At 44.1% G+C, this 26,910-nt stretch overlaps 1 protein-coding gene across 1 annotated transcript in view; it reads left to right on the plus strand.

The window, feature by feature from the left end:
* rapgef2b (Rap guanine nucleotide exchange factor 2b) overlaps positions 1-26,910 on the plus strand; it is a 710,204-nt gene that overhangs the window by 638,397 nt on the left and 44,897 nt on the right. The window contains exons 24-27 of the mRNA XM_070871784.1: positions 18,183-18,365; positions 18,621-18,773; positions 22,567-22,683; positions 24,158-24,392. Coding sequence (XP_070727885.1) covers positions 18,183-18,365; positions 18,621-18,773; positions 22,567-22,683; positions 24,158-24,392 — 688 coding nt within the window. The remainder of the gene's footprint in view (positions 1-18,182; positions 18,366-18,620; positions 18,774-22,566; positions 22,684-24,157; positions 24,393-26,910) is intronic.

Consider the following 26,910-nt stretch of genomic DNA (forward strand, 5'->3'; position numbering starts at 1 on the left):
CAAGTAATTACAGGCCAGTCAGCCTAACCTGGGTGGAAAATTATTGGAAAAAATCTGAGACACGATAAATCTTAATTTGGAAAGACACGGATTAATCAAGGGCAGTCAGTATGGATTTGTTAAGGGACGGTCGTGTCTGACTAACTTCATTGAATTTTTTGAGGAGGTAACAAGGAGGGTCGATGAGGGTAGTGCATTTGATGCAGTCTTTATGAATTTTAGCAAGCCTTTTGATAAGGTCCCGCATGGCAGACTGGTTACAAAAGTAAAAGCCCATGGAATCCAAGGCAAAGTGGCAAGGTGGATCCAAAATTATCTCAGAGGCAGGAAGTAAAGGGTAATGGTTGATGGGTGTTTTGTGACTGGAAGGCTGCTCCATTGGTGTTCCGCAGGGTTCAGTACTAGGTCTCTTGCTTTTTGTGGTATATATTAATGATTTGATCTTGAATTTAGAGGATATGATTAAGAATTTTGCAGATGATTAAAAAATTGGCCGTGTGGTTGATAATGAAGAATAAAGCTGTAGACTGCAGGAAGATATCAATGGACTGGTCAAGTGGGCAGAACAGTGGCAAATGGAATTCAATCTGGAGAAGTGTGAGGTAATGCATTTGGGGAGGGCTAACAAAGCAAGGGAATGCACAGATGCTGCCTGACCTGCTGCGATCTCCTGCATTTTCTGTTTTTATTCCAGATTCCAGCATCTGCAGTATTTTGCTTTTTTATACACAATAAATGGTCGGACACTGAGAAGTGTAGAGGAACAGAGGATCTTGGAATGCATGTCCACAGATCCCTGAAGGTAGCAGGACAGGTAGATAAGGTGGTTAAGAAGACATACGGGATACTGCCTTTATTAGCTGAGGCATAGAATATAAGAGCAGAGAGGCTATGCTTGAACTCTATAGCACACTACTTACGCTACAGCTAGAGTACTGCGTGGAGTTCTGGTCACCACATTACAGGAAGGATGTGATTGCACTGGAGCGGGTACAGAGGAGATTTACGGGGATGCTGCCTGGATTGGAGAATTTTAGTTATGAGGAAAGATTGTATAGGCTGGGGTTGTTTTCTTTGGAACAGAGGAGGCTGAGGGGTGACCTAATTCAGATCTATAAAATTATGAGGGGCCAGGTAGAGTGGATAGGAGTCAATAACCAGGGGGCATAGATTTAAAGTAAGTGGTAGGAGGTTTAGAGGGGATTTGAGGAGAAATTTGCTCACCCAAAGGGTGGTGGGGGTCTGGAAGGGTGGGAGAGGCAGAAACCCTAATAGCATTTAAAAAGTACTTGGCGATGCACTTGAAGTGCCATAACCTACAAGGCAACAGACCAAGAGCTGGAAAGTGGGATTAGACTGGATAATTCTTTGTTGGCCGGCACAGACACAATGGGCCGAATGGACTCCTTCTGTGCTGTAAATTTCTATGATTGATTCATAACTATTATGCCAATCCCATTCAGTAGGTTGAAGCTGCTGTCATTGCTGTTCAATATACAGGTCCAGGGAAATGACAATCGCTTTGATTCATAAGAACATAAGAATTAGGAACAGGAGTAGGCCATCTAGCCCCTCGAGCCTGCTCCGCCATTCAACAAGATCATGGCTGATCTGGCCGTGGACTCAGCTCCACTTAGCCGCCCGCTCCCCATAACCCTTAACTCCCTTATTGGTTAAAAATCTATCTATCTGTGATTAGAATACATTCAATGAGCTTGCCTCAACTGCTTCCTTGGGCAGAGAATTCCACAGATTCACAACCCTCTCGGAGAAGAAATTCCTTCTCAACTCGGTTTTAAATTGGCTCCCCCATATTTTGAGGCTGTGCCCCCTAGTTCTAGTCTCCCCAACCAGTGGAAACAACATCTCTGCCTCTATCTTGTCTATCCCTTTCATTTTTTTAAATGTTTCTATAAGATCACCCCTCATCCTTCTGAACTCCAATGAGTAAAGACCCAGTCTACTCAATCTATCATCATATGGTAACCCCCTCATCTCCGGAATCAGCCTAGTGAATCGTCTCTGTACCCCCTCCAAAGCTAGTATATCTTTCCTTAAGTAAGGTGACCAAAACTGCACGCAGTACTCCAGGTGCGGCCTCACCAATACCCTGTACAGTTGCAGCAGGACCTCCCTGCTTTTGTACTCCATCCCTCTCGCAATGAAGGCCAACATTCCATTTGCCTTCCTGATTACCTGCTGCACCTGCAAACTAACTTTTTGAGTTTCATGCACAAGGACCCCCAGGTCCCTCTGCACCTCAGCATGTTGTAATTTCTCCCCATTCAAATAATATTCCCTTTTACTGTTTTTTTTCCAAGGTGGATGACCTCACATTTTCCGACATTGTATTCCATCTGCCAAACCTTAGCCCATTCGCTTAACCTATCTAAATCTCTTTGCAGATTCAATCGGTTTAAATATTCAGCACTGAAATATGTACTTAATATTATAGTTTAAACACTAGAAAGGCTGCAATATACCAACACTTAATTAAAAACAAGCTATGTTAACTATTTAATTCTTCTTTATGGTGTTAATGAGAAGCATTCCTACAAGGAGCAATTTTGAAGTAAAATTTAAAAAAAGTATTTTGGACAATTTTGAGGGATTATAAAGCAGTACATCCCCATAAGATGCATGATGAGGGCCCGGATTTTGCAGTCAGTGGCAAAGGAACAGCACATGCCGTTCACCTTGCTGACAGCTGCCTACAAAGTTTTGACTGGCTTTAGAGTGCAGATTTGCTCTAATCTGGCAACTGTCCCAGAGCTACAAGGGGACATGTAGCGTCTGTGAGCAGATTAGTTAACAACAAGACTATTCAACCAATCAGATTGAAGAATCCTTACTGAGACATACAGAGTCCAAACCAGGATGTATAAAGCAGGAAATATAAATTAAATTTAAATAAAATCAGAAACTATTGAAAGTACTCCAGGTCAGGCAGACCTGTGGAGCGAGAAACAGAGTTCACGTTTCAAGTCAATGACCTATCATTACAACTGGATGTAGTAGATTTTAAGAAAGCGGGAGGAGAGGCAAGAACAAAAGGAAAAGTAAATGATAGGGTGGAAGGCAGGAAAGATTAAATGACAAAAGGGGTGATTGTGCAAGGCAAAAGGGATGTAATTGGACTAGTGAAGAAAGATGGTTTCCCCATTTGTTCCCTTTTGTTCTTGATCTTCCTTTTTGTTTTTTCCTCCGCACACCCTTTCCCTGCCTCTGCACTTGCTTAAAACCTGTTACATCTCTAACTTTTTCCAGTTCTGAGAGGTCATTGACCTGAAACGGTAACTTTGTTTCTCTGCCCATAGATGCTGTCTGACCTGTTGAGTATTTTCAGCACTTCCTATTTTGTTTTTCAGATATCCAGAAGTATTTTGCTTCTGTATTAGATTTAAATGATGTACAGAAAGCAAGATAAAGAATGGGAAATATAGATGGGATTAAGGGAGAGAGATAAGAGTCAGACATAGGGCTAAACTTTCCCTAAAGCCTCCCGCCGCCCAATTGCCACCCAGAAAGACTGCTAAGATTCTGCAAATAATAGCGAAAATTTCCATAAAAAAGGTTAAAAAAAAATACCGCCCTACGAGAAAGTGGATCTTACACCAAGATTCTCGGCGGTTAAAGGCGAAACTGGGTAAAATGGGCCGTTCTTACCGGAATGGACAGTAAGAACTTAAAATTTAGACCGAGGCTGCGGTTGGGCCTAGGGAGGGGGGAAGACTAAAAAAAAAAACATTTTTTTTTAATTAAACAAAGAATAAAAAGTTAGAAAACATTCTCAAGACCCTTTTTAACGTAATCGTCATTATAGCATTTTAAAAATAAATATAAAAAACCTTTAACTTTTGCAGCCTACCGCCCTGTTTCCGGCAGCTTTTTGTGGGCGGTTTCCTCGGCGGTGTGTATGGGTTCCCGTTGAGGTAAAAGTTGGATCGTAACGGTTTTCTCGGTGGTGCACGCAGATGTATGTGGGCAGCTTGCTCCCCAGCGGTATTTTCAAAATGTCAGCGGAATTCTTTAAAAAAAATAGAGGGAACTTTTGCCGGACGGTTTTTCACCAAAAAAAGAGCTGTACCACTGAGAAAACCATCGGAAATGAAGGGCAATGTACAGCCCAAAAAGTTTTGAAAAAATTATTTTAATTTAAAAAAAAAAAAAATTTCCAGCACTAATTTTCTTCTAAGGGAATGAGACTCCACATTTCTAAAAGTAATTTTTCAGGGCCAGTGAGGTTGTTCAGCAGTAATTACCACTTATCACGCCATAAATACTCACTTACTCCTGAATGCCGCAGCTCTAACTATTTCATCTGTCTTTAATGCAGAACCCGTGGGCAAGTTCATGCTGTTGCAGTCATTTCAATGTTGGGTCTATAGGCAAGAACTGCAACAGCGCACCTTGTGGAGGAACAGGGTATCTCTGATAGCATCTTCCGGATTTCCGCGATTAACTGTGCATGTGCTGTTGCCAATGGTTGCTCTGCAATTTACCCTGTAATAACAGTGATGCTGATAGCCTTGCCGTTATAATTACTGCAAAATATGCTCCGAGGTTTCTTGGGGAGCTTTTAAAGAAGGTTAAGATTTATGGAATTAACAGCACACAATGAATTGGATTGAAAGCAGAAGGTTCTGATAAATAGGATTAACTGAGAGTTCGTTCAGGGTTGTGTTTTATTCTCACATTTCATAAAATTGAAACCATCGGTTCAACTACCTCTGCTGCTTCCTCCCCTTGTTCTTGTCCACTAAAATAAACCTCCCCTCTGGCCTAGTTCTGAATCTGCATATTTCTATAACCTGCCTTCTATCACCCATGCCCACTCCGAGCTCAATGTGTCCCTGAGACCTACCTACTGCTCCCTTGATGCCATTTCCATTAAACTGCTGACCATCCAACTTCCCACATTGGCTTCCAGTCCCCCCACGCCTCCAATTTAAAATTCTCATCCTCATACTTAAATCATGGCCTCACCCCTCCTTATCTCTAACATCCTCCAGACCTAAACTTCCCTCCGTTCCTCTTACATTGGCCTTGTGTACCTCTCGCCCCCCCACCCCCTCAACATTAGCAGCCATGATATCAGCCGTTAAGGCTTGATGCTCTGGAATTTCTTCTTTAGCTCTCCACCTCCCTCTCTTCCTGCAAGTTGCTCATCAAAACCCATCTCTTTGGCTCGCCATCCATTTTCGTTTTATTGTGCCTCTGTGAAGTGCCTTAGGATATTTTGCTGACATTTAAAGATGCCTTATAAATGCAAGTTGTAATATGAACACAGAACTAGAGAACAAGTATAAAATTAGTCAGCTTTAAGATGATGAGGAATTCCATTCATTTTCATTTGCTCATTCTCTCGTTCAAGCACATGCACATACCCACAGAGGATATATGGAATAGACACCTTAAATAATGCTGTGTTGATTAGCACCTTTTGGGACAAATATGGTTTGGAATGGGAAGCTAAGTCCAGATACACGATGGCTCCCTGAGCTATGTGTGTCTTTGGCAATGTCATGCCTACGAAGGTAACAAACTTGTAGTGTATCGCATCGGATGTAAGATTATATAGGTGTTACGGTGTTTTTCTCTTACCTTTGTATGACTGGAAGAAACTTTGCAGGACATTCCTTTGCAGAGTTGCATGGATTGGGTTGAGTCTACAGTTGAGCAGATTTTACATGGTTTTGAAAGGAATAGGCATGATAGGACATATGACCTTTCCTTGTTCAATGTTTTATCTTCTTGTGAGCATTGATCATTAATGAGGCTGCAATAATCTAATTTACACATGCAGCTTCAACAACTTCAAGTCAGATCCCTGGACTACTTCAACAAAATATCCATAGTATCTGCAGATAGATTTGAAATATGCAAAAATGTGTTAATGAGAAATCCTTCAAAATTTTTCTTTTTAAAAGATCCTGAGAGTGATGTTTTTCAAAATTAGTGAGGACCAATATAATGATGAGGGTAGAAACTAATTTAATGTAATTACCTTCAAGGGCTCCGAATATAGTTACGTTAACCATTTTGTTAATTAATTTTTTTGTAAGTATTACAAATAACAATAATATAGAGACAGATTACATTGTAATTATAGATGCTATACTGCCAAAAGTACATGTTTAAAATCTCAATTTCTAGTTTATTTGATAGTTAAAAGGTTAAGATAATGCTTACAGAACAGATTAATTGACTGTCTTGTACTGTAGCTGCATTAATTGTATGGAATTTTGTTTCAGGCGTGGAATTTATATAAAAAATTAAATAGAAACACATTTGAGTATATTATGCATTGCTGATGGTGTTTCAATTGGCAAGCTGAAGGTAACAGATGTCTTAAATCATGGAGAAGTGTGGTCAATATTTCAAATGGGATCATGCAGTAAACTGAAAATGTGTTTCATCTGTATCCATAAAATGTGACTTGCAAAGCGAAGAAAAAAAAAGTTACTTGGATTAGCAATACACATCCACATTAATTCTTGAGTCAACTGGATTAGCATTTTGGAGAACCAAAAAAGAGATTTTATATTGTAAATATAACAGGATTCTTTTTTCAGTAAATTGTTATATAAAGGCTGAATAGTACAAGCAAAAAGGGAGAATGCTTACTTCCATGGAACAAATAGGCACAGTGAATGTTTGCAGTGAAGTCTTTGGGCTCAGTTTTCCCCAGTGATTTGCGCTGTTTTTTTGGAGCAGGCTGCTTTTTTTGGCCTAAGTTAAAAATCCACAGTTTCCCCAATCAATTTGCACCAGCGTAACTCAGTTAGTTACGATTTTTTTAGATAAGTTTTTTTTCAGTCAAAGTGGGCATAACCAGCCACCTATGCCAATTCTGGTCATTTAGGGAACTTTGGCCAGCTGGGAGTTACTCCAGTTCTGCTTAGGCCAGTGTAAGTGGTCTCTCCAGAAAAACCCTTGCGGAGAGGTAAAGGAATCGGTGCAGGTAAGTAAATCGGAGGAGGCCATTCGGCCTGGGCTAGGGATGGGGAGCGGACTGGGAGTGCACTCGGGGCCAGTGTCAGGCGGGGGGAGCGGACCGGCAAGCCCTTCGGCCCGGGCTAGGGTCGGGCAGCGGACTGGGAGTGCACTCGGGGCCAGTGTCGGGCGGGGGGAGCGGACCGGCAAGCCCTTCGGCCCGGGCTAGGGTCGGGCAGCGGACTGGGAGTGCACTCGGGGCCAGTGTCGGGCGGGAGGTGCGGACCGGCAAGTCCTTCGGCCCGGGCTAGGGTCGGGCAGCGGACTGGGAGGGTACTCAGGGCCAGGGTTGGCGGGGAAGCGGATCGAATCGGTAAACCCTTCGGCCTGGGCTAGGGTGGGGCAGCGGACCGGGAGGGCCCTCAGGGCCAGGGTTGGCGGGGGAGCAAATCGAATTGGATCGGTAAGCCCTTTGGCCTGGGCTTGGGGCGGAGAGCACTGGTGCAATCCCTCCCTCACCACGACAAAATCACCACCCCACCCCCCCGCCGGACGCCCTTGCACGGCACCGTCTTGATGCCACTGCAAAAGAAACTTCTGACCCCAACCTCAACCTGAACCCACACCCTTCCCTCAGCCCTATCGACATAAGTTTAAAAACAGCACTGAAAACACACCCTCCTTCCCGGCTACGAACACTGATGCAACCCTATTAGCAGACTTAATATACCACCACAAATCCCCCCTCCCAGCCGCCCCTGTATGGCACCATCTTCGTACCTTCACAATAAAACCTCTGACCCCCGCACAACAAGCTCGGCTCACAGCCTTACCTCAGCCCTATCGACATTGCCAAATCTGAGCTGTACTGAGCATGCGCGTCCATTCGAACGACATCAAAAACATACGTTTTTTCCCGTGCATGCGCAGACAGCAGGCTCCACCACCCGAGGCGACTGGACACGCTGCGCGGCTCCGGATTTGAGTTACAGATCGGGGAAAGTTTGAACAATTATTTATAGCCCATTTCTGGACCTAAAAACCCGGTGTAACTCTGGCAATACGCCAGAAAAAGGGCTTGGGCAAAATTGGAGTCCAATATTTGGTGTAAAGATTATAACTAGACTTAAATACAACAAATTCTGTATTGGGACTAAGTTGGGAAAAATTGGCCCTTGGTGAAGTTTTCCTTGTGTCGATAATTTGCAGGTCTCTGATTTACATTTCTATTGATTTGACTGAAAATTAACGCCCCGTAGCATTTGACTACAAATAGTAATTTAAAGCTCTATTTCCTTTAAACCATTAGCACCTACCAGAATACATGCATCTTGAAAACAGTACAAATCAATACAGTTAATGAATCCTATTGCTGCACTCATTAATTTCGTAACATTTGCTCCATGAGACCTGGAGGTGGTTGACACATATTATGGTAGCGTCACAAAAGTGCCAAACAGTGAAATACATGGCCCAGTATTTGATTTATAACAGTTACCTACTGATTTCCAATGGTGTTGTTTATGGGTAGTCCAAGGTTGTAATGTGTAGGTTCTTATGTGAAACTGTGTTTAACATCCTTTTAAGGTCACTGCTCAGACACACCCTCTGGAAAATGTTTGGAATAGGCACATCCTGAGATCAATTAGAGGCTAATTATAGGCCTTTCTGCTGTTTCTCACTCCGTTTTACAGTTGCTGTTGCCGGCTGTCTCCCCATGACATCCTGAAACCAGTTGCTGGCAAATGGAGGGGATAGCGCAAGGCGCTGGTTCTCTGTGATTTTTCCTGTGGTGCGGGCCGAAGGGACCCCACGCCGGCCGCTTCTGTCCCGGGCCGAAGGGACCCCGCGCCGGCCGCTTCTGACCCAGGCCGAAGGGACCCCGCACCGGCCGCTTCTGACCCAGGCCGAAGGGACCCCGCGCCGGCCGCTTCTGACCCAGGCCGAAGGGACCCCGCGCCGGCCGCTTCTGTCCCGGGCCTGAAGGACTCCACTGGTCCCGGGCCCCAGCGGGACAACATACAGCGGGCCCTCAGCAGCCCCAGCGGGACAACATACAGCGGGCCCTCAGCAGCCTCAGCGGGACAACATACAGCGGGCCCTCAGCAGCCCCAGCGGGACAACATACAGAGGGCCCTCAGCAGCCCCAGCGGGCCCTCAGCAGCCCCAGCGGGACAACATACAGCGGGCCCTCAGCAGCCCCAGCGGGACAACATACAGCGGGCCCTCAGCAGTCCCAGCGGGACAACATACAGCGGGCCCTCAGCAGCCCCAGCGGGACAACATACAGCGGGCCCTCAGCAGCCCCAGCGGGACAACATACAGCGGGCCCTCAGCAGCCTCAGCGGGACAACATACAGCGGGCCCTCAGCAGCTTCAGCGGGACAACATACAGCGGGCCCTCAGCAGCCCCAGCGGGACAACATACAGCGGGCCCTCAGCAGCCTCAGCGGGACAACATACAGTGGGCCCTCAGCAGCCTCAGCGGGATAACATACAGCGGGCCCTCAGCAGCCCCAGCGGGACAACATACAGTGGGCCCTCAGCAGCCCCAGCGGGACAACATACAGTGGGCCCTCAGCAGCCCCAGCGGGACAACATACAGTGGGCCCTCAGCAGCCCCAGCGGGACAACATACAGTGGGCCCTCAGCAGCCCCAGCGGGACAACATACAGTGGGCCCTCAGCAGCCCCAGCGGGACAACATACAGTGGGCCCTCAGCAGCCCCAGCGGGACAACATACAGTGGGCCCTCAGCAGCCTCAGCGGGACAACATACAGTGGGCCCTCAGCAGCCTCAGCGGGACAACATACAGCGGGCCCTCAGCAGCCCCAGCGGGACAACATACAGTGGGCCCTCAGCAGCCTCAGTGGGACAACATACAGCGGCCCTCAGCAGCCTCAGCGGGACAACATACAGTGGGCCCTCAGCAGCCCCAGCGGGACAACATACAGTGGGCCCTCAGCAGCCTCAGCGGGACAACATACAGCGGGCCCTCAGCAGCCTCAGCGGGACAACATACAGTGGGCCCTCAGCAGCCCCAGCGGGACAACATACAGTGGGCCCTCAGCAGCCTCAGTGGGACAACATACAGCGGGCCCTCAGCAGCCTCAGCGGGACAACATACAGTGGGCCCTCAGCAGCCCCAGCGGGATAACAAATAAACGTTACCTTGCAGTTGCCGAAGGGACCCCGCGCCAGCCGAAAGGACTCCACACATGCCCACGCCTGTCCCTGTGGTCGCACACCAGGTGTTCATTGTGCTGACAGATTGGGGGAAATGTGGATCGGCCGAAGGGACTCCGGGGACGTTGAACCGGCCAGAGGGACTCCAGGCCGGCGCTGAACCGGCCGAAGGGACCGTGGCGACTGCACTCAATCCAACGTCTTAAACTCCTAACCAATTTTAAATTAATTTTTAAACTTTTAATCAACTTTTAAACTTTTTAAACAATTTGGGAGAACTTTTAAAACTTACATTTTAGACTTTTAATCAAAATAGTTTTAAACATCTATTATTGATCTACATCCTTGACTTTTTAACAACCTTTAGAAATTTTTAAACTGGGGAAACTTTTATGACCTATTATTGATTTACTTCTTAGACTTTTTTACAACTCTTAGAAACTTTTGAAATAAATTGGGAATCTTTACCAACTTTTAACTTTTAAAATAAATTTGGAAGTCACCTTTCTAATGCCTGCCCCCCAACCAAGCCTCGGGCCACCTACCATCAATGGCGCTACTCGGCGCTGAGCTTGCGGCCAACACTTCGCCGTAGGCAATTAGGCTTATAGACCTGTGCCTGGTCTTCAGTTGTCTTGGTCCAGTGGCAAATGGGTCCAAGACCTTGCTCAGCTAAGCCTGTGTGGTTGCCGGTGTGCAGCGGCCATCCCACGTTAAAAGAACTCACACACAGGCATCTTCCACTTTGTCAATATGAAGTTCGGGACCTGGAACGTCAGGACCCTCATGGACAATCCCAACAGCAACAGGCCGGAACGCCGCACCGGCATAGTTGCCCGGGAACTCAGACGTTTTGACATTGACATCGCCGCCCTAAGTGAGACTTGGCGGGCAGGGGAAGACCAGTTGAAGGAACATGGTGGAGGTTACACCTTCTTCTGGAAAGGGAAACCAGAGGCAGAACGCCGCCTTCATGAAGTCGGCTTTGCCTTCAAGAATGAGCTGGTTGACCGCCTCAAAGACTTCCCCCTGTGGGGTTAACGAACGCCTCATGACTCTCCGTATCACCCTATCTTGGAACCAATGCGCCACAGTCATCAGTGCATACGCCTCTACACTCAATGCAACGGATGAGGCTAAAGAGGGTTTTTATTCCAACCTTGAGAAATCCTTGTCCCGCGTCGCCATGGGCGACAAATTGATCCTCCTGGATGATTTTAATGCCAGGGTCGGTAAAGACACAGCCCTCTGGGGAGGCATGATTGGCAGAGAGGGGGTAGGGAAAGCCAACTCCAGCGGTACCCTACTCCTGACAAAATGTCAAGAACATGAACTCCTCATCACCAACATCCTGTTCCGCCAGAGGGACAAATACAAGGCATCGTGGCAACACCCTCGCTCCAAACTATGTCATCGTCCGAGCCAGGGATCGCAAGGATGTGTGCATCACCCGCGCCATGACAGGAGCTGACAACTGCTGGTCAGACCACCGCCTAATCCGATCCATCATCAACATTAACATAGCCCCAAAGCAGAGGGGACAGCAGAAGCAGTTCCGCAAAAAAGTTGATGCCGGGGCACTTAGAGACCCAACTAAGAGAGCCCTATACAGCCAGCGCCTCACAGCCAATCTGGCATGCCTTGATGACCCTGAGATGCTGAATGCCCATAGTGCTTGGTCTGCCCTCCAGGCCTCTATAAACCAGTGCCTGTGAAGAGACACTTGGTCACTCAACCAGAAAACATCAGGACTGGTCAGGAGAAAATGATCAGGAGATCGAAGAGCTAATAGATCGCAAGCGCAAAGCATTTCTGAGCCTCAAGCAACAACCCAACTCAGGACCTGCAAAACAACATTACAGACGGCTCAAGGCTCAGGTCCAACAAAAAGTCCTGGACCTAAAGACCAGGTGGTGGATGGAGAAAGCACAGGAGACAACAACTGGCTGACAACCACGATATGCGAGGATTCTTCGCTGCAGTCAAGGCCACCTGCGGTCCAAACTCCCAAGGCCCCACCCCACTCCTGGCCAAGAACGGGGAAACCGTCATCAAGGACACCGAGGCTGTCAGGGCCCGATGGGAGGAGCACTTCGAAGATCTCCTCAATCGAGACTCTGCCTTTGACTCAAGTGTTCTCGACGCCATCCCGCAGCATGCGACCCGCCACCAACTCGGTGAAACTCCAACGTTGCACGAGGTAGGCAAAGCCATAAAACAGCTCAAGAATAACAAGGCTACGGGTGCGGATGGAATCCCTGCTGAGGCGCTAAAGTATGGCGGAGAGGCACTGTTGGCGCGGATACATGACCTCATCTCTTTCATCTGGAGGGAGGAGAGCATGCAGGGAGATCTGAGAGATGCAGTGATTGTGACCATTTTTTAAAAAGGGGACAAGTCCGACTGCGGCAACTACAAGGGAATCTCCCTGCGATCAGCCACTGGGAAAGTTGTCGCTCGAACTCTCCTCAATTGTCTTCTCCCTGTGGCCAAGGAGCTCCTCCCGGAATCACAATGCAGATTTCGTCCCCTACGGTACACAACATACATGATCTTTGTAGCGCGGCAGTTACAGGAAAAATGCCGGGAGCAGTGCCAGCCCTTATACATGGCCTTTTTCGATCTTACAAAGGCCTTTGACACTGTCAACCGTGACGGTCTATGGAGCGTCCTCCTCTGTTTCGGATGTCCCCAAAAGTTTGTCAACATCCTTCACCTGCTTCACGATGACATGCAGGCCGTGATCCTTACTAACGTATCCATTATAGACTCAATCCATGTCCGGACCGGGGTCAAACAGGGCTGCGTCATCGCTCCAACCCTCTTCTCAATCTTCCTCACCGCTATGCTCCACCTCACAATTAAGAAGCTCCCCGCTGGAGTAGAACTAAACTACAGAACCAGTGGGAAGCTGTTTAACCTATGCCGCCTCCAAGCCAGGTCCAAGATCACCCCAACCTTAGTCGTTGAGCTGCAGTATGCAGACGACCTCTGCGTCTGCGCGCATTCAGAGGCTGAACTCCAGGATATAGTCAATGTATTCACTGAGGCATATGAAAGCATGGGCCTCTTACGCTTAACATCCATAAGACAAAGGTCCTCCACCAGCCTGTCACCGCCGCACAGCACTGCCCTCCAGTTATCAAGATCCATGGCGTGGCCCTGGACAACATGGACCATCCCATATCTCGGGAGCCTCTTATCAACAAAGGCAGACATTGATGCGGAGATTCACCATCGCTTCCAGTGCACCACTGCAGCCTTCAGCTGTCTGAGGAAAAGAGTGTCTGAAGACCAGGCCCTCAAATCTACCACCAAGCTCATGGTCTACAGGGCTGTAGTAATACCCGCCCTCCTGTATGCATCTGAGGCATGGATGTATAGAAGGCACCTCAAGTCGCTGGAGATATATCACCAACGATGTCTCCGCAAGATCCTGCAAATCTCCTGGGAGGACAGGTGCACCAACATCAGTGTCCTCGACCAGACTAACATCCCCAGTATTGAAGCACTGACCACACTCGATCAGCTTCACTGGGCAGGCCACATAGTACGCATGTCAGATACGAGACTCCCTAAGCAAATGCTTTATGTGGAGCTCCTTCATGGTAAACGAACCAAAGGAGGACAGCGGAAACGTTATAAGGACACCCTCAAAGCCTCCCTGGTAAAGTGTGACATCACCACTGACACCTGGGAGACCCTGGCCGAAGAGCACCTGAGGTGAAGAAAGTACATCCGGGAGGGCGTTGAGCTCTCCGAGTCTCAACGCAAAGAGCATGAAGAGGCCAAGCGCAGGCAGCGGAAGGAGCGCGCAGCAAACCAGCCCCACCGATCCCTTCCCTCGACGAATGTCTGTCCCACCTGTAACAGGGTCTGTGGCTCTCGTATCGGACTGTTCAGCCATCAAAGAACTCACTTTGGGAGTTGAAAGCAAGTCCTCCTCGATTCCGAGGGACTGCCTATAATGAATTATTGGTTGCAGTGCCTTAGAATTGACTGAACTTGTACATCTGTGATTCCTGCATTGGGTGTAGACCCTGTTAGAAAAAAAACAGCAGGATTTGGCCAGCTTTCTTTAAGATTTTTGCCACTTTTGAAGTGTGATCTTTTCACTGTGATGCATTCTCACTGGATGTAGGAGTCCCACGGCAAACAAAGCACACAGTCAATTGGACATGAAAAAGGGTAGGCTAAAAAAAACCACAATGATCAACATTGAAAAGAGAAAAAGGTGCATAAAATAGACAAGAAAAAAATCCTCAAAAAGAAACCTAAAAATAAGTGCAAGAAATACATTGAAAATAATTTATTCCTTGCACATTTAGGTTTAGGTATATTTTTGCTGTTTCATAAAGAAGAATTGTAATTTTTAATACTTTTCTGTTTTCTGTGCTGGTTTTGTGGAGTTTGTTTTGCCCATCCCTTTTCCATGGCTACTTGACTCTCTGCAGGCCATAGAAAAAAATTGCATATAATTCATTGCAAACATGCACAATTGTAAAAACTGCAGAGAAAAAGCATTTTGAAAATACTGCAAAAAGAAACAAATAAGGGTTGAAACATAGAAAATAGGTGCAGGAGTAGGCCATTCGGCTCTTCGAGCCTGCACCACCATTCAATATGATCATGACTGATCAAGCAACTTCAGGACCCCATTCCTGCTTTCTCTCCATACCCCTTGATCCCTTTAGCCATAAGGGCCACATCTAACTTCCTTTTGAATATGTCTAACGAACTGGCCTTAACAACTTTCTGTAATGGAGAATTCCACAGGTTCACAATTCCCTGAGTGAAGAAGTTTCTCCTCATCTCGGTCCTAAATGGCTTACCCCTTATCCTTAGACTGTGACCCCTGGTTCTGGACTTCCCCAACATCGGGAACATTCTTCCTGTCCAATCCCGTCAGAATTTTATATGTTTCTATGAGATCCCCTCTCATTCTTCTAAATTCCAGTGAATATAAGCCTAGTCGATCCAGTCTTTCTTCATATGTCAGTCCTGTCATCCTGGGAATCAGTCTGGTGAACCTTCGCTGCGCTCCCTCAATAGCAAGAATGTCCTTCCTCAGATTAGGAGACCAAAACTGTGCACAATATTCAATGTGTGGCCTCACCAAGGCCCTGTACAACTGTAGTAAGACCTCCCTGCTCCTATACTCAAATCCTCTCGCTATGAAGGCCAACATGCCATTTGCTTTCTTTACTGCCTGCTGTACCTGCATGCCAACTTCCAATGACTGATGTACCATGACACCCAGATCTCGTTGCACCTCCCTTTTACTAATCTGTCACCATTCAGATAATATTCTGCCTTCCTGTTTTTGCCACCAAAGTGGATAACCTCACATTTATCTACATTATACTGCATCTGCCATGCACTCACCTAACCTGTCCAAGTCACCCTGCAGCCTCTTGGCATCCTCCTCACAGCTCATACTGCCACCCAGTTTAGTGTCATCTGCAAACTTGGAGATATTACATTCAATTCCTTCGTATAAATCATTAATGTATATTGTAAATAGCTGGGGTCCCAGCACTGAACCTTGCGGTACCCCACCAGTCACTGCCTGCCATTCTGAAAAGGACCTGTTTATTCCTACTCTTTGCTTCCTGTCTGCCAACCGGTTCTCTATCCATGTCAATACATTACCCCCAATACCATGTGCTTTAATTTTGCACACTAATCTCTTGTGTGGGACCTTGTCAAAAGCCTTTTGAAAGTCCAAATACACCACATCCACTGGCTCCCCCTTGTCCACTCTACTAGGTACATCCTCAAAAAATTCTAGAAGATTTGTCAAGCATGATTTCCCTTTCATTAATCCATGCTGACTTGGACCGATCCTGTCATTGCTTTCCAAATGCGCTGCTATTACATCTTTAATAATTGATTCCAACATTTTACCCACTACCGATGTCAGGCTAACCGGTCTATAATTCCCTTCTTTTTTAAAAAATGGGGTTACATTAGCTACCCTCCAATCCATAGGAACTGATCCAGAGTTTATAGAATGTTGGAAAATGACCACCAATACATGCACTATTTCTATGGCCACTTCCTTAAGTACTCTGAGATGCAGACTATCAGGCCCTGGGGATTTATCGGCCTTCAATCCCATCAATTTTCCTAACACAATTTCCTGACTAATAAGGATTTCCTTTAGTTCCTCCTTCTCGCTAAACCCTCGGTCCCCTAGTATTTCCGGAAGGTTATTTTTGTCTTCCGTCGTGAAGATAGAGCCGAAGTATTTGTTCAGTTGGTCTGCCATTTCTTTGTTCCCCATTATAAATTCACCTGATTCTGACTGCAAGGGACCTACATTTGACTTCACTAATATTTTTCTCTTCACATATCTATTTCTCTTCACATATCTATAGAAGCTTTTGCAGTCAGTTTTTATGTTCCCTGCAAGCTTACTCTCGTACTCTATATTTTCCCCCTCCTAATTAAACCCTTTGTCCTCCTCTGCTGCATTCTAAATTTCTCCCAGTTCTCAGGTTTGCTGCTTTTTCTGGCCAATTTGTATGCCCCTTCCTTGGATTTAACATTATCCCTAATTTCCTTTGTTAGCCAGAGTTGAACCACCTTCCCCTTTTTATTTTTATGCCAGACAGGGATACAATTGTTGAAGTTCATCCATGTGATCTTTAAATGTCTGCCATTGCCTATCCACCATCAACCCTTTAAGTATCATTCGCCAGTCTATCCTAGCCAATTCACGTCTCATACCATCAAAGTTACCTTTCTTTAAGTTCAGGACCCTAGTCTCTGCATTAACTGTGTCATTCTCCATCTTAATGAAGAATTCTATCATATTATGGTCACTCTTTCCCAAGGGGCCTCGCACAACAAGATTGCTAATTAATTCTCTCTCATTACACAACACCCAGTCTAGGATGGCCAGCTCTCTAGTTGGTTCCTCGACATATTGGTCTGGAAAACCATCCCTTATACACTCCAGGAAATCCTCCTCCAACGTATTGCTACCAGTTTGGTTAGCCCAATCTATATGTAGACTAAAGTCACCCATGATGACTGCTGTACCCTTATTGCATGCATGCCTAATTTCCTGTTTGATGCCATCCCCAACCTCACTACTACTGTTTGGTGGTCTGTACACAACTCCCACTAGCACTTTCTGCCTCCGCAGCGCTACCCATACAGATTCCACATCATCCAAGCTAATGTCCTTCCTTACTATTGCGTTAATCTCCTCTTTAACCAGCAACGCTACCCCATCTCCTTTTCCTTTCTGTCTATCCTTCCTGAATATTGAATACCCCTGGAAGTTGAGGATGTTGCACGTAAAGTAAGTCACTCCAGATATGCCAAGAATAAAATCGGGTTTAAGCCGCAGTGTCCCTGGCTCACAGCCGCCCAGTCCCTGGCCCACAGCCGCGTGGTCAACCTTTTTTGTGTTTATTCCTGTTCCACAACTTGTAAAACTGCAGGGAAACTATTGTGTTTTCAAAACTGTTCTTTGCAGCTGTGAATGTTGTGACCTGCAGCATGATGACATTGTTACACTGCGATCTATGGATGGCAGGAGCATGTGTGCGCACTAGGTCTGTGCAGCAGAGCTTGGTCTTCAGTCGTCTTGGTTAACACTTGCCACTGGATCAAGACCTAGCTCTCTCAAGCCCGTGTGGTGTCTGGTGTGCAACTGCCACCCTATGTTAAAAGAATCCACGTGCAGGCATCTTCCATCCTTCAATATGTAGTTCGGGACCTAGAATGTCAAGTTCCTTATTGAAACACCTGTGAACTTATCCTTTTTTGGTGTGGAAGTGGGTCATCCTCGATACGAGGGACTGCCTAATACTATAATGTACTATATGTTACACTTCTGAAGCAAAAGCAGGGACCAAAAATTAAAATAAAATAATACCAAATAATTGGAAACAGAACTGAATTGCAGCAAGTTTCATTCCCCCATTCCAAGAATTATGTATTTTTATAAGTGCTAGCAAGTTAAATGATTTAAAAATTGTAAGTTCTAATCTTGTTTTTTCAATCAAGTGTGTACATATGTCATTTTTTTCTTCATTGGTATCTAGTACCCAAGAGCACAGGAGAAAAGAAAGCAGGGAAACTTTCAGATACATCTCCAGTTGCTCCGAGATCAGGGGCACAGCATCAGAAGCAGCAGCATCAGAAAGTAAATCAGGCCCTCCAGGTCCCAGCTGTATCATTGTATCCATCACGCAAGAAAGTACAAGTTAAAGACCTCCCTCCATTTGGTAATAACATTTTAAAGAATAATTTGCTGCTCTGCTTTTGAACTAAACATTTGCTATTTCCCTTCCACAAAGCGAGCATGAAAAATAACCTGTCTGAAGAATCATTTTAGTAAAATATCAAATGCTTTTGTTCCAAAGACTTGTGAATTTGAATATTTTTTCTTTACAATTGTATATTTTTTCAGCATTATTTTGCTTTATATGTGTTGAAATGAACACGGTTACTTTAACTACATTACTACAATTTCTCTTAAGGTACCCATTCTCCTCAAGCTTTGAAGAAAATTCTGTCCTTGTCTGAAGAAGCAAATTTGGATCGAAATAAAAAGCAGGCAGAAGATACTATATCAAACACATCATCCCAGCTGTCATCTCCTCCTACATCTCCTCAGACCTCGCCAAGGAAAGGTAGCATCTTAGAAAGAAAATGCACCATATCCCAAGATGTGCCCCTTCTCAAACCCATGAAGTGGCAGTGTATTTATTAATGTGCTGTGGTACAAATACGTGATATGAACTGAGATTTCCAATCTGCTACTAGCAAATTTTTAGTCTGTTCAGCCCATATGCCCAAATCTGTCACATCACTACCCTCTACTGGCTATTCATATGTTATGTGCATTACCATGTGAATGGAAGAAGTGTGGCATTCGCTAGTTTTAAGCAGCCCAATGGCTATCTTAAGGGGTTGACGGTGGATAGACAGTGGCAGACATTTAAAGATCACATGGATGAACTTCAACAATTGTACATCCCTGCCTGCCGTAAAATTAAAACGGGGAAGGTGGCTCAACCGTAGCTTACAAGGGAAATTAAGGATAGTGTTAAATCCAAGGAAGAGGCATATAAAATGACCAAAATAAGCAGCAAACCTGAGGACTGGGAGAAATTTAGAATTCAGCAGAGTAGGACAAAGGGTTTAATTAGGAGGGGGGAAATAGAATATGAGAGTAAGCTTGCAGGGAACATAAAAACTGACTGCAAAAGCTTCTATAGATATGTGAAGAGAAATAGATATGTGAAGAGAAAAAGATTAGTGAAGACAAATGTGGGTTCCTTACAGTTAGAGTCAGGCAAATTTATAATGGGGAACAAAGAAATAGCAGACCAATTGAACAAATACTTTGATTCTGTCTTCACTAAGAAAGACACAAATAACCTTCCGGAAATACGAGTGTCGAGCAAGAAGGAGGAACTGAAGGAAATCCTTATTCGTCAGCAAATTGTGTTAGGAAAATTGATGGGATTGAAGGACGATAAATCCCCAGGGCCTGATACTCTGCATCCCAGAGTAAGTAAGGAAGTGGCCATAGAAATAGTGGATGCGTTGGTGGTCATTTTCCAATATTCTATGGACTCTGGATCAGTTCCTATGGACTGGAGGGTAGCTAATGTAATCCCACTTTTTAAAAAAGGAGGGAGAGAAAACAGGGAATTATAAACCGGTTAGCCTGACATCGGTGGTGGGGAAAATGTTGGAATCAGTTATTAAAGATGTAGTAGCAGCGCATTTGGAAAGCAGTGACAGGATCGGTCCAAGTCAGCATGGATTTATGAAAGGGAAATCATGCTTGACAAATCTTCTAGAATTTTTTGAGGATATAACTAATAGAGCGGACAAGGGGGAGCCAGTGGATGTGGTGTATTTGGACTTTCAAAAGGCTTTTGACAAGATCCCACACAAGAGATTAGTGTGCAAAATTAAAGCATATGGTATTGGAGCTAATGTACTGACGTGAATAGAGAACTGGTTGGCAGACAGGAAGCAAAGAGTAAGAATAAACGGGTCCTTTTCAGAATGGCAGGCAGTGACTAATGGGGTACTGCAAGGTTCAGTGCTGGGACCTCAGCTATTTACAATATACATTAATGATTTAGACGAAGGAATTGAATGTAATATCTCCAAGTTTGCAGATGACACTAAGCTGCGTGGCAATATGAGCTGTGAGGAGGATGCTAAGAAGCTGCAGGGTGACTTGGACAGATTAGGTGAGTGGGCAAATACATGGCAGATGCGGTATAATGTAGATAAATGTGAGGTTATCCACTTTGGTGATAAAAACAGGAAGGCAGTCTATTATCTGAATGGTGACAGATTAGTAAAAGGGGAGGTGCAACGAGACCTGGGTGTCATGGTACATCAGTCATTGAAAGTTGGCATACAGGTACAGCAGGCGGTGAAGAAGGCAAATGGCATGTTGGCCTTCATAGCGAGAGGATTTGAGTATAGGAGCAGGGAGGTCTTACTACAGTTGTACAGGGCCTTGGTGAGGCCACACCTTGAATATTGTGTACAGTTTTGGTCTCCTAATCTGAGGAAGGACATTCTTGCTATTGAGGGAGCGCAGCGAAGGTTCACCAGACTGATTCCCAGGGTGACAGGACTGACATATGAAGAAAGACTGGATCGACTAGGCTTATATTCACTGGAATTTAGAAGAATGAGAGGGGATCTCATAGAAACATATAAAATTCTGACGGGATTGGACAGGAAGAATGTTCCCGATGTTGGGGAAGTCCAGAACCAGGGGTCACTGTCTAAGGATAAGGGGTAAGCCATTTAGGACCGAGATGAGGAGAAAATTCTTCACTCAGAGAGTTGTGAGCATGTGGAATTCTCCTCCACAGAAAGTTGTTGAGGCCAGTTTGTTAGATATATTCAAAAGGGAGGTAGATGTGGCCCTTACGGCTAAAGGGATCAAGCGGTATGGAGAGAAAGCAGGAATTGGGGTACTGAAGTGCATGATCAGCCATGATCATATTGAATGGTGGTGCAGGCTCGAAGGGCTGAATTTCCTGCACCTACTATCTATGTTTTTATCTTACTCGAAACAGAAAGAGTATGTTGATAAAGATGGCTGTACTGACAAATGGAAAAACTATTTTGCAATAACTTTTTACATTGAACACACTATATTCTTAATTCGTGCAGTATTAAAAATACCGTAACATCCATTTACACGCGCAATGTCTCTAATACAGCTGACTCTCGGTACTTTGTAAATTTAATTCATTAGAATGGTGTAAATATTTCAGCTGTTTTTTTTGCCTCGTAGAATAGTTTAAATTGCCATAGATTCCTTTACTTCATGTTGAAAATTTGCAGCCCTTCATTTCAAACTATAACTGACCAGTATGACCATTAGCTCCCATTGTAAATTGGGAAACAGTCCTGTTTCTCTTGTTGCTGTTTGTTAGCTCAGGTCTTATACTGCATAATTATGTGACTTTGGGTATAGCATAAATGTTGAAATAGTTTGCCACCATGGCTGCCTTGATTAATAGCTGCTCCGCTAACTAACGTAACACGATAGAGTCTACTGTTTCACTATTGAGTTAGACGATCTTTTAGTTCAGTCTGTATGTTTCTGTATGGAAGGATTTAATATGTCCTCGAATGAAACCATCATCTCATCAGTACCATAGAACACATTATCAATAGGAATTAGACTGAATCTCCACAAGAACATAATTTTCACATTAATGGAAAACAGTGTCCAGTACTGATCAGGATGTTGAAAAACATTAGATCAACCACTTTTTCCACATTTAAGAATTCTGACCTCTTCCAAGCTGTACCTCATTCAATAAGCAGTGCTTATATTTTTTACTGTTATGTACTTAAAGATTACTCTTAAACTACAGACTGACTCCAGATATTCACCAGAATACATGACTGTGAAAATGAGCACTTTGCTGTCAGTAATGTTTTTACCTTTTTATAAATATTAGATTCTTTTTATAGATAAATTCTTTTTCATATTTTTCATGTGTTACTTTTAATACAAATGTTAAAAATTGGTAATGTACAGATAATAGCCAGTATGAGAGTCTGTCATTTAACAGTGTAGGCCTTAACCCACGCCAGGATATGGCGATATCTGATGAACTGTGAATTTACCAGTTAGAGTACATGGCATAGTTATTTTGTAAAAATGTGGAATGATTGCCTTTGTATGTACAGATATTTCCATGTAGTAGACAATCTTGTCGCTTTTTTTTAATGGGAGAGAGAAAAATTGGACTTTCTGTCAACTAATTACTTCTGGTTAAAAGTCCCGAAGAACTTCATCAGAATTAGTCAGACTAACTTCACCACCGAAAAGGTTGTCTGGATAAATGGGAGCCTGCTTCTGTTCAAGGGAGGTACAGCGAGTGTCAGATTTGGTTTCTAAATTGGTTTTCTCATCCTGTTTGTCAGGTGGCAGTAAGCTGAGATCTCATGGCTCCAGACAGTCGGACCTATCAGGCTCTTCATCCTCTCTTGGAAGTGAAAACAGTAACAAGAATAACAATGCATCACGGACCTATGGGATAGGTGGGGTTGTTGTGCAAAGCAAAATGTGCCAGATTGGCTAGGGGATTCAACAGCCTTAGGGTATTCAATTGAAACATGAGAACCAATTGTCATGATAGAACAGGAATCTAATTAGCCAAGATAAGTATGACTAGATGACCGCAGTATGTAGCCTTGGCATAGGTAATTGAGGAACAAATTTGTAGACTAGAGAAACAAATGGAAGATTAGAAATCAGAATATGCTGAACAGTGATAGATTATTATATATTTATAAAATGATAGTTAATTGTCAGAAGTTGGCTGCAGTGGCAATTAGATAGGGAAATGGTCACATAATACATGGAAAGCTTTACAGCATTTTATAATACTAGGTAGGTCCATATCCTTCTATAATGAAGCCTATTTGTAATGGAGATTTTATTTTGTAATCCATTAGTGATATAAACACAATTTTGTAAGAACACCTGAGCTATCACCATCAGGAGGGAAAACAGGTTATAATTGCCTCAAATGTACATTCATCTTTTGGTTTTTTTTCAACTCACCAAATGGTTAAGTGATACTTAAAAAGAAAAATGAACAATTACCTCATGTCTTGCACCAAGCGTTAAAAATGCAGATGAAACTTAACTAAATACTTCAATGGATTCAGTGGCCAATAATTTCAAAGTCTCTAATGGCATCAATTCACTTGAGTAATAATAGAAATAACAGTCCATATGTGCAAATTATTAATTAATAGTGCGCACTGCATGAAAGATTTTGGAACAATTTCAAATCCAATGAGTAATCCCATTGAGGATTAAATCCCACATTGAGTGGCAGTGCATTGCTGTTCTTTTATTTGTGTGAAAGACCTTCATAACTCAGCCCATGCAAGCAATATAGTGTTTCTAAGTTGAAATTTTTGTATTCTTAAAAGAGCAATGATAACATTTAGCAGTTGGTGGGTAATTATTTTATCTTGTAATTTTAAGCTTTTGAAACACAACTGTGGGTATTTTATTAATTGCAATATTTAATTTGCCCTTTCAGGTTGAAATTTTACACTGCCACCCATTTGAAAAGGCAACATTCTCTCATACATCTAATGCAGATGTTTCAGGACCATCATTTTTTTTACAGTATCTGTCATTTTTATGTTAATATAGAACAATCATTTGATAAAGCCCTGCTAAACAGCATGAGTTTTTTTTATGTTTAAACCTCTGTCATGTTATCTTAGATCCAGAATTAGGTGTCTATAGATGTGTTTGAACCCGAATCTATTGTTTTCCTTTTATCTGTGGAGATCCTTTATTCTGGTGGCTTCCTCCAGCATACTGATTTTATAACAATCCAGGTTTATTGAATAAGTTAATTACTGCGATGGATATGAAGCAATACTTCAATACTAATGAAATTCAGATTATTTTTCTTCCCCATCTTTTCCATGTACATAACTGGTATGAAAATTTGGCTACCGAGTAATTCGTATCTTTTTTATTTCCCAGGTTTTGCTTTGGCACCAAGTGCTATTGCAGATAATTTTTCGGACTCTGGTCACAGTGAAATTTCCTCCCGCTCCAGCATTGTCAGCAATTCCTCCTTCGACTCAGTATCTGTCAGCCACCATGATGACCGGCGACAGCGACATTCTGTCAGTGTTATAGATTCAAATTTAGGCCTGGGTATAGAAAGAAGACTGGAAAAGCGATCAGCAGTTGACCCAGATCAATACTGTATCAGGTTGGAGCAAGTTTTTGTTGTTTTTCAAACATTTAGCTATGGTTTGAAGTGCTGCAATTATAGGAATTTTGCTATTCTAGCTGTAGTCGAGTCTAAGGTCACTGCTAATTCTGTGTCATTTAGTTTCCAACTGGGTCATTAAGTAGGTGGGTTGCTGTCAGTGAAAACATGCCCTCTGTCCTGTACTCGTAGTCTTTAGCTAAGCATATGAGGAAAATTGCCACTGCAAGCAGTGACAGCTTCTGCAGAGCAACTTCCTGCCATTTATATTAATTATGAGGGGTAGGAGCCAACTTTGGCATTCACTGTTATAAACAAATTATGTTTTCACTAGTGAATGAGTTAATTTCTGATGAGATACAAATAAATTCAGTGCAGTTGACCGGCCTATCTGTTCAGAGATCAGGGGTAGCTACTTCACGCTGATCAGATCAAAAAATGACGTGACAGACTGTTAAGTTCTGCCTGAATTGAATCCTTCCAATCAAGTTTCTGCCCCTTAACTAGCACCGCGATGGCCCGAACCAAAGTCACAAGCATTCTCTGCCTGTGACTTGGTGCCTTATCCCTCTTGATGCCCCTTGCATTCTTTGTAGCCTTTGACAGGGTCATTGTCACCATCCTAGGACATCTTCATTTGCCCAGCTTTGTGGACTGCCCTTGCTTGGTTTCACTGTTACCTTTGATCGAAGACAGAGTATCGCTACAAATGAATTCTCTTCCTACCCTTAGACAATCACCTTGGGAGTCCCCCATGGATCCAACCTTGACTCCATCTATATGCTGCCCCTTGGCAATATCATCCACAGACATAGGTTTAGCTTCCACATGTGTGCTGATGTATTAAGACAATATAGCAGTAAACTGCAAAAATGATTTGATGAGGCCTATTGTGAAAGAAACACAAAGTTGAGTAATTTCACAGTTTTTACGGTCCTGGGATGAAATAGTAATAGAATCATAGAATGGTTACAGCACAGAAGGAAGCCATTTGGTCCATCAAGCCCATGTCAGCTATCTGCAAGAGCAATTTAGCTAGTCCCACTCCCCTGCCTTTTCTGCGTAACCCTGCAAATGTTTTTCCTTTAGGTACTTATCCAAATCCCTTTTGAAAGCCAGGATTGAGTCTGCCCCCACCACCCTTTCAGGCAGTACATTCCAGATCCTAACCACTTGCTGCGTAAAAAAGTTTTTCCTCATGTCACCTTTGGTTCTTTTGCCAATCACTTTAAATCTGTGTCTTCTGGTTCTCGACCTTTCCGCCAATGGGGACAGTGTAGGATTCTGCTTCTTCAACCGAGAAGCTTAAGGGTTGACCTGTAGGAAAGACACAACAACAGGTGGTCATAGTTCAACTATTTTACTTGAGTAGTCAACAGTAAGCAAATAATACATGCACTTATTTGGTACAAGTCCAAATGATTGATTAGTTTGATTGAGCTCTTGTAGATCTTTGTGTGGGAAATCAACCCACCCGACTGCATACACTTCCTTGGTACAAGTCCAAACGATTGATTAGTTCGGTTTGAGTTCTTGTAGATTTTTGTTTGGGGTATAAACCCACCTGGCTACAGACCGGCTGCTTAGTTTCACAGTCCTTTATATCCTCTGGGTCAGTCATATCACCGGGCTGATCCTTGCAATTAGGGTTTTGACCAAGTCTCAACATGGTGTTCCGCTCTTGTCTCAAGGTTTCAAATATAATCATGTCTTCTTCCAACACATACCAACAGGATTCAGCAAACTCGATCAATAGCAGTGATTAAATGTAAGCGACATAATCAAGCCCACTTTGGAGTTCCATAGCATTCTTATCGAAGAGTCTATGAATTGAATAGACCTTTGTGGTTCCTAAGCACTTATCATAAAGCGGAGCATAAGACCTAATTAACAGCTAAAACCTCCAAGGACAAGCTTTTCTCTTTGTTAACACCATATATTTAAATGGAGTCCACATCATTATTACAAATACATGATTATGTACAGTTTCTTCACTCCCTGCACCTCCAGAAAATGGTATAAGTTTCCTTCAATCCACCCTTAAGTGGATATGTTAAGTCAGTACACATGAACACTTTGAATACGATATGTGACAGGCAGGTTAACTGTCATGGCCACCTACGGGCCAAACACCCAAGGCCTCACCCCACTGCTGGCCAAGAACGGGGAAACACTCATCAAGGACACCGAGGCAGTCAGGGCCCGCTGGAAGGAACATTTCAAAGATCTCCTCAATCGAGACTCTGCCTTTGACTCGAGTGTTCTCGACTCCATCCCGCAGCATGCTACCCGCCACCACCTCAGTGAGACCCCAACACTGGTAGAAAAAGCCATAAGACAGCTTAAAAACAACAAGGCTATGGGTGCGGACGGAATCCCTGCTGAGGCATTGAAGTATGGCGGAGAGGCACTGCTGGCGTGAATATACAACCTCATCTCTCTCATCTGGAGGAAGGAGAGCATGTCGGGGGATCTCAGAGATGCAGTAATTGTGACCATCTTCAAAAAAGGGGACAAG

The sequence above is a fragment of the Pristiophorus japonicus genome, chromosome 2 (assembly GCF_044704955.1).
Source record: "Pristiophorus japonicus isolate sPriJap1 chromosome 2, sPriJap1.hap1, whole genome shotgun sequence".
NCBI classification, from domain to species: domain Eukaryota; kingdom Metazoa; phylum Chordata; class Chondrichthyes; family Pristiophoridae; genus Pristiophorus; species Pristiophorus japonicus.